General features: G+C 46.2%; 1 protein-coding gene across 2 annotated transcripts in view; it reads left to right on the top strand.

Moving 5' to 3' along the window:
- Positions 1-210: 210 nt before the first annotated feature.
- Positions 211-9,464, top strand: part of snu (ABC-type transporter snustorr) — a 79,907-nt gene continuing 70,653 nt past the window's right edge. For both annotated transcript variants that reach the window (XR_008407835.2, XM_053784416.2), the window contains exon 1: positions 211-1,095. Coding sequence is in view for 1 of the 2 variants with exons in the window: in XM_053784416.2 (XP_053640391.2) it covers positions 833-1,095 (263 nt within the window). In the remaining variant the exon portion in view is untranslated. The remainder of the gene's footprint in view (positions 1,096-9,464) is intronic.

The raw sequence follows: 9,464 nt of genomic DNA on the forward strand, positions 1-9,464 counted from the left end.
GTACAGCAACGGTACCAGAACAATGAATGTTTAATACATTATTATAAAACAATATAAGTATAGACATGTACGACCCACAACAGTCGACTAATACCCTTTTTTACCCTGCCTGGTAAGCAAGGATAGCAGTGAGGAGGGGAAAGTGGTACAATAATTAAAAATCATAATTACGCTGGTAAGGGTTTAGGGTAACAAGATAAGATAACGGTGCAGTGAGATGAGTTTTCAGTGAAACAGTGTCTAGGTACAAGCTGGTGTTGATCACCAGCTCAGGTAGCTATCTCCTGGTCACTGGCCTGGGATGGTACGTTGTCTCCTTCCTCGTACAAGCTACAACTTTCTGAGAAACCTGAGACTTTGGTCATTCCCTCCAGGTAAACATCTCTGCTTTAGCCTCAGTCCTTCTTCATACAAGTTACGGGATTCTGAAGAACCTACGACCTGGTCATGTATTCCTTGTTTCACCAAACCCAAGAAGTACACTGAATAGTGTTTTCTAAGATTCCCAAGCCCACACTGCCAAGATTTTTCACAAGGTCGTCAATAATAGAGAGGATATCAAAGTATCTCAGTTTGTGACAATACCCCATAAAGTCTGTGATATAGAAGATCCATAAAAGTTTTTATTGTGTTCTTTTCAAAGAGTTAACAATCGTCTTCACAACAGGTGTAACATTAACAGAAAAATGTATATTTTCTTTGAGGAATCATTAAAGCAATCGGATTTATGCAGATCACAAACCAGTGTTGTTATTTGAGAACCTTCCCGTAGAAGCTGTAGCAAAATCGTATACAAAAGTTATCTATATCGAGAAAAATTACTGAGCCTAGCATGGCGGAACTGGTGACCTCTAAAAAAGTGGTAGAAGAGGCCTCCACAAGCCGTGAAGGAACAATACACAGCTTCACGGCAGGATATGCCTCCACAAGCCGTGAAGGAACGATTCACAGCTTCACAGTGGGCACGGAGGCCAAGGGTATGACTGAAACATCACAACCACAGCTGTACAGCGACATAACGCTGAAGAGGCTGGATCAAGTAACCAGTAGCTTCATCACAGACCCCAGCATCAACACCATCACTCAAGAACCCAGGTGAGGCCAAGACTACCTTCATATTGACTTAACGCTGGCATCCTCACGCTTCCTGTTGGGTCTGTGCTAGGACTGTCGCAGATCCTGCCGATTGTACTATCACTCGCAGATCCTGCTGCTTGTGCTAGGACTCGCAGATCCTGCTGCTTGTGCTAGGACTCGCAGATCCTGCTGCTTGTGCTAGGACTCGCAGATCCTGCTAATTGTGCTAGGACTGTCGCAGACCCTGCTGATTGTGCTGGGACTGTCGCAGAGCCTGCTAATTGTGCTAGGACTGTCGCAGATCCTGCTAATTGTGCTAGGACTGTCGCAGATCCTGCTAATTGTGCTAGGACTGTCGCAGATCCTGCTGATTGTGCTAGGACTATCGCAGAGCCTGCTGATTGTGCTAGGATTATCGCAGGTCCTGCTGAGTATGTGCTAGGATTTTCACACCGTGCCAGGTTTATGCTAGAAGTTACCTTCAAGGAGACGGGGAGACCTTCATGATGATAAAGGGATCTTGATACAAGGAAGCGAGGCTATCTGTCCCTTGGAGCAAATCTGATTACCTCCCATTCTCCAGGTGTTGTATAAGCCATACTGACATAGTGCTTTCCCATGAATATGATAAAAATAAAATGCTAGGATTCTCACGCTTAACGCTGGGTCTATTCTGGTGACGGACTCCTGAATGGGAAGGAGAAAAAGGCTTTAATTCCCTGGATCAAGAGCTCTTCACCAGGGTGATACAGTGATCATTTAAAGTGATGATCCCAAATCTAAATTGCCTCTTGAAAAATAGTAACCATACAATGTGATGTAAAGGGGAGGCAATCAGGTTCGATCCATGGAATGGGAGGATAGGTCCAATTCTTTGCATCAAATGTCCCTCACCAGCATCAAGGAACCTCCCTTGTGGGGTGTGCACTATGTACATAAATCTTCGACACAAGTGTAGTGAACCTACCAACATAAAGCGCCAAACCTTTGTGGGTCATCTAGTGCAAGGAACAGTGGAGGATTTATCTTCCGTTCGCTGGTCTGTCACATCTCTGACCAATCAGGTGAAATATCACAGAAAAAAATGAAGAAATACGTGAGAGTGTCTTCTTGATTCACACTATGTTAAACTAGTCATCAATACTGGTGGCTAATGGGAAAGTGTATCCTTAGTTTACACTGTTAAACTAGTTACTAGCGGTGATGATATTGGGTGATTATCTTCTATATTTCCTTGCACAGTATACATGTCAGTGAAACTGGCCTGTAGTTCAACACTTTCTGCCGTCTGCCTCCTTTCTTACAACTGAACATAATGATTGACAACATTCCTATTGCTAAACATAATGAGGGCAAATTCCTGGGTCTACACCTTAACAGTAACCTGAAATTCAGCACCCATATCCACCACAAAACAAAAAAAAAAGTATTCAAAACGGTTGGGATCTTCTCTAAGATACGTCACTACGTGCCACAATCAGCCCTACTCACACTATACTATTCACTCCGTCTATCCTTACCTCACCTATGCCATTTGTGCCTGGGGATCAACAGCACCAACACACCTAAAGCCAATAATAACCCAACAAAAAACCGCAGTAAGAATTATCACACAATCCAATACCAGGCAACACACCCCCTTCTCCACTCTTCAAAGATCTAAACTTACTCACTGTACAGAACATCTACAATTACTACTGTGCAACCTACATTTACTGAACCATAAATTACAGTATTAACCCTGAACTAAAACACTTTCTTGATAGTTGTGACAGGACCCATAGACACAATACCAGACACAAAAATCTCTATGACATTCCCCGTGTCCGGCTAAATCTATACAAAAAATCAATGTACATGTACATGTATAAAAGGGCCTAAAATCTAGAACTCCCTACCTGAAAACTCTAAAACTGCAGACTCAACCACTATTTTCAAAACTACCGTTAAGAAACATATTTTCTCCCTAACACACCCCACCGTCACCTAACACACCCCACCGTCACCTAACACACCCCACCGTCACCTAACACACCCCACCGTCACCTAACACACCCCACCGTCACCTAACACACCCCACCGTCACCTAACACACCCCACCGTCACCTAACACACCCCATCGTCACCTAACACCCCACCGTCACCTAACACACCCCACCGTCACCTAACACACCCCACCGTCACCTAACACACCCCACCGTCACCTAACACACCCCACCGTCACCTAACACACCCCACCGTCACCTAACACACCCCACCGTCACCTAACACACCCCACCGTCACCTAACACACCCCACCGTCACATTACACACCTCACCGTCACCTAACACACCCCACCGTCACCTAACACACCCCACCGTCACCTAACACACCCCACCGTCACCTAACACACCCCACCGTCACCTAACACACCCCACCGTCACCTAACACCCCACCGTCACCTAACACACCCCACCGTCACCTAACACACCCCACCGTCACCTAACACACCCCACCGTCACCTAACACACCCCACCGTCACCTAACACACCCCACCGTCACCTAACACACCCCACCGTCACCTAACACACCCCACCGTCACCTAACACACCCCACCGTCACCTAACACACCCCACCGTCACCTAACACACCCCACCGTCACCTAACACACCCCACCGTCACCTAACACACCCCACCGTCACCTAACACACCCCACCGTCACCTAACACACCCCACCGTCACCTAACACACCCCACCGTCACCTAACACACCCCACCGTCACCTAACACACCCCACCGTCACCTAACACACCTCACCGTCACCTAACACACCCCACCGTCACCTAACACACCCCACCGTCACCTAACACACCCCACCGTCACCTAACACACCCCATCGTCACCTAACACACCCCATCGTCACCTAACACCCCACCGTCACCTAACACACCCCACCGTCACCTAACTACATGAAAACCACCTATTCTCTTACTCGTATCATGCACACATCCAAAATTTACACTTACACTCACCCAAATGACTGTAAACATAAAATTCCTAATATAACTATTACCTAATAAATCTTAAGCTATTCCTAAGTTTATCTAAGATACTCCAATATAGAAGCTATAATATAAACTGTGTATCATGCCAAGACACAACCATTCCCATTACTAAATTTACAAATTGTTGTATTCTTATGTTTTGTACTACCTCACTATTGTAAATGTAATTAATCACTACAGTTACCTAACTTTAATATCAGTATGATCCATAACTTGTGTCAATATAATGTAAGAAATAGTATTAGTCTGCCCGAAATGCCTAGGCATGCTAATGGCTTTCTTTGACCACACATTGTAAACTTTACAAACAAATAAACATTTCAATTTCATTAGGAACATTCACTGTCTTTCAGATCCTGTAGATCTTAGCTAGTTGTTCGGAATTCACGGTGGTACCTTGTTAGGCTTTTGATATAACCAACTGCCCCATCATTTTTTTTTTTTTGCCTCTATCCTTGTTGTGTGTATTATGTCCGATGTTTGTCACTGTATTTTTTTTTTTTTACCCATGGGCGTTTTGGCATTGCTTTGTTTCCACCGAGAAAACCTCTTTAAATCGTCTCCTTAACACCTCACAGACTTTTCTATCCATAAATGCTCTCCATCTTCCTTCAGTCGGATTACTAGATCTTTCTTTTGATATGGATGTGAAGTAATTTTGGTCCAGACTTGGCTACATCTGCCATGTTATTTTGTTGTCTCTCAGCCTCTCTCACCCTTGCATGTTCATTTCTGGCTGATTTTCACACTTCTGTTTTAGTCTGTTCTTAACGCCTTATAGTTTTTTCACCCTCATGTGATTTTTTTTTTTTTTGCCTCTGGTTGAGTCAAGGGCTTTCTTTGTCTTTGCTCTTTCCTAAGGGCCCTAATGGAAATAAGTCACTTTGTCTGACTTTTTTTTGGGTTAGCCTAGGTGATTCACACGTATACCTGGAGTATACCTGGAGTACACCTGGAGAGGGTTTCAGGGGTCAACGCCCCCGCCGCCCTGTCTGTACCTAAATAAATTTTACTCTTCTCCTCAGTTAAGTAAGTTCTCCAGCTAGGTACTCTCCACCATCACGTCAGTTGACTTTCCTTCCAGTTACCCTGCCAACTGCACTGCATTCAGAAATTCCCCAATCCTTCCAAAGTTTCCTCTACAAATATCTGCCTTTTCGCACTTGTCATTCTTCCTTCCACGTTTAGGTCCACAAGGTGGGAGGGGGAACACCACGTTTAGGTCCACAAGGTGGGAGGGGGAACACCACGTTTAGGTCCACAAGGTGGGAGGGGGAACACCACGTTTAGGTCCACAAGGTGGGAGGGGGAACACCACGTTTAGGTCCACAAGGTGGGAGGGGGAACACCTCTATTATATTTATATCTGGTCACGTTCGTAATGAATTATTTATTCAGACATGGATTAGGTAGCACACAGCGACCAGTGAAGAGGCGGGGCCAGGAGCTATGAATCGACCCCTGCCGGGTAGTACAACGTTTGAAAGAGATTTACATAACAAATAACAGTAAGCAAAATCAGGGTATTTTTTCTAGAATGGTTTGTAATATACGACTGCGGATAAAATACTTCGACATATCTTGAACAATTCTGAGTGAGTTGTCTCTGAATTCATTAATTTTATCGCACTCCAGTACATAATGACGCAGGGTGTGACGCACTCCAGTACATAATGACGCAGGGTGTGACGCACTCCAGTACATAATGACGCAGGGTGTGACGCACTCCAGTACATAATGACGCAGGGTGTGACGCACTCCAGTACATAATGACGCAGGGTGTGACGCACTCCAGTACATAATGACACAGGGTGTGACGCACTCCAGTACATAATGACACAGGGTGTGACGCACTCCAGTACATAATGACACAGGATGTGACGCACTCCAGTACATAATGACACAGGGTGTGACGCACTCCAGTACATAATGACACAGGATGTGACGCACTCCAGTACATAATGACGCAGGGTTGACGCACTCCAGTACATAATGACACAGGATGTGACGCACTCCAGTACATAATGACACAGGATGTGACGCACTCCAGTACATAATGACACAGGATGTGACGCACTCCAGTACATAATGACGCAGGGTGTGACGCACTCCAGTACATAATGACACAGGATGTGACGCACTCCAGTACATAATGACAGGATGTGACGCACTCCAGTACATAATGACACAGGATGTGACGCACTCCAGTACATAATGACACAGGATGTGACGCACTCCAGTACATAATGACACAGGATGTGACGCACTCCAGTACATAATGACACAGGATGTTTACCTGGAGAGAGTTTCGGGGGTCAACGCCCCCGCGGCCCGGTCTGTGACCAGGTCTCCTGGTGGATCAGCCCCTGATCAACCAGGCTGTTGCTGCTGGCTGCACGCAAACCAACGTACAAGCCACAGCCCGGCTGATCAGGAACTGACTTTAGGTGCTTGTCCAGTGCCAGCTTGAAGACTGCCAGGGGTCTGTTGGTAATCCCCCTTATGTGTGCTGGGAGGCAGTTGAACAGTCTCGGGCCCCTGACACTTATTGTATGGTCTCTTAACGTGCTAGTGACACCCCTGCTTTTCATTGGGGGTATGGTGCATCGTCTGCCAAGTCTTTTGCTTTCGTAGTGAGTGATTTTCGTGTGCAAGTTCGGTACTAGTCCCTCTAGGATTTTCCAGGTGTATATAATCATGTATCTCTCCCTCCTGCGTTCCAGGGAATACAAGTTTAGGAACCTCAAGCGCTCCCAGTAATTGAGGTGTTTTATCTCCGTTATGCACGCCGTGAAAGTTCTCTGTACATTTTCTAGGTCAGCAATTTCACCTGCCTTGAAAGGTGCTGTTAGAGTGCAGCACTCCAGTACATAATGACACAGGATGTGACGCACTCCAGTACATAATGACACAGGATGTGACGCACTCCAGTACATAATGACACAGGATGTGACGCACTCCAGTACATAATGACACAGGATGTGACGCACTCCAGTACATAATGACTCAGTGTGACGCACTCCAGTACATAATGACTCGGTGTGACGCACTCCACTACATAATGACTCAAGGTGTGACGCACTCCAGTACATAATGACACAGGGTGTGACGCACTCCAGTACATAATGACTCAGTGTGACGCACTCCAGTACATAATGACTCGGTGTGACGCACTCCACTACATAATGACTCAAGGTGTGACGCACTCCAGTACATGACTCAAGGTGTGACGCACTCCAGTACATAATGACTCAGTGTGACGCACTCCAGTGCATAATGACTCAGGGTGTGACGCACTCCAGTACATGACTCAGGGTGTGACGCACTCCAGTACATAATGGCTCAGGGTGTGACGCACTCCATTACATGACTCAGGGTGTGACGCACTACAGTACATGACTCATGGTGTGACCCACTCCAGTACATAATGATTCAGGGTGTGACGCACTCCAGTACATGACTCAGGGTGTGACGCACTCCAGTACATAATGGCTCAGGGTGTGACGCACTCCAGTACATGACTCAGGGTGTGACGCACTCCAGTACATGACTCAGGGTGTAACGCACTCCAGTACATAATGATTCAGGGTATGACGCACTCCACTACATAATGACTCAAGGTGTTTACCTGGAGTTTACCTGGAGAGAGTTTCGGGGGTCAACGCCCCCGCGGCCCGGTCTGTGACCAGGCCTCCTGGTGGATCAGCGCCTGATCAACCAGGCTGTTGCTGCTGGCTGCACGCAAACCAACGTACGAGCCACATCCCGGCTGATCAGGAACTGACTTTAGGTGCTTGTCCAGTGCCAGCTTGAAGACTGCCAGGGGTCTGTTGGTAATCCCCCTTATGTGTGCTGGGAGGCAGTTGAACAGTCTCGGGCCCCTGACACTTATTGTATGGTCTCTTAACGTGCTAGTGACACCCCTGCTTTTCATTGGGGGGATGGTGCATCGTCTGCCAAGTCTTTTGCTTTCGTAGTGAGTGATTTTCGTGTGCAAGTTCGGTACTAGTCCCTCTAGGATTTTCCAGGTGTATATAATCATGTATCTCTCCCTCCTGCGTTCCAGGGAATACAGGTTTAGAAACCTCAAGCGCTCCCAGTAATTGAGGTGTTTTATCTCCGTTATGCGCGCCGTGAAAGTTCTCTGTACATTTTCTAGGTCGGCAATTTCACCTGCCTTGAAAGGTGCTGTTAGAGTGCAGCAATATTCCAGCCTAGATAGAACAAGTGACCTGAAGAGTGTCATCATGGGCTTGGCCTCCCTAGTTTTGAAGGTTCTCATTATCCATCCTGTCATTTTTCTAGCAGATGCGATTGATACAATGTTATGGTCCTTGAAGTTGAGATCCTCCGACATAATCACTCCCAGGTCTTTGACGTTGGTGTTTCGCTCTATTTTGTGGCCAGAATTTGTTTTGTACTCTGATGAAGATTTAATTTCCTCATGTTTACCATATCTGAGTAATTGAAATTTCTCATCGTTGAACTTCATATTGTTTTCTGCAGCCCACTGAAAGATTTGGTTGATGTCCGCATGGAGCCTTGCAGTGTCTGCAATGGAATACACTGTCATGCAGATTTGGGTGTCATCTGCAAAGGAAGACACGGTGCTGTGGCTGACATCCTTGTCTATGTCGGATATGAGGATGAGGAACAAGATGGGAGCTAGTACTGTGCCTTGTGGAACAGAGCTTTTCACCGTAGCTGCCTCGGACTTTACTCTGTTGACGACTACTCTCTGTGTTCTGTTAGTGAGGAAATTATAGATCCATCGACCGACTTTTCCTGTTATTCCTTTAGCGCGCATTTTGTGCGCTATTACGCCATGGTCACACTTGTCGAAGGCTTTTGCAAAGTCTGTATATATTACATCTGCATTCTTTTTGTCTTCTAGTGCATTTAGGACCTTGTCGTAGTGATCCAGTAGTTGAGACAGACAGGAGCGACCTGTTCTAAACCCATGTTGCCCTGGGTTGTGTAACTGATGGGTTTCTAGATGGGTGGTGATCTTGCTTCTTAGGACCCTTTCAAAGATTTTTATGATATGGGATGTTAGTGCTATTGGTCTGTAGTTCTTTGCTGTTGCTTTACTGCCCCCTTTGTGGAGTGGGGCTATGTCTGTTGTTTTTAGTAACTGAGGGACGACCCCCGTGTCCATGCTCCCTCTCCATAGGATGGAAAAGGCTCGTGATAGGGGCTTCTTGCAGTTCTTGATGAACACAGAGTTCCATGAGTCTGGCCCTGGGGCAGAGTGTATGGGCATGTCATTTATCGCCTGTTCGAAGTCATTTGGCGTCAGGATAACATCGGATAGGGTTGTGTTAATCAAATTTTGTGGCTCTC

Source organism: Cherax quadricarinatus, chromosome 43 (genome assembly GCF_038502225.1).
Source record: "Cherax quadricarinatus isolate ZL_2023a chromosome 43, ASM3850222v1, whole genome shotgun sequence".
NCBI lineage: Eukaryota > Metazoa > Arthropoda > Malacostraca > Decapoda > Parastacidae > Cherax > Cherax quadricarinatus.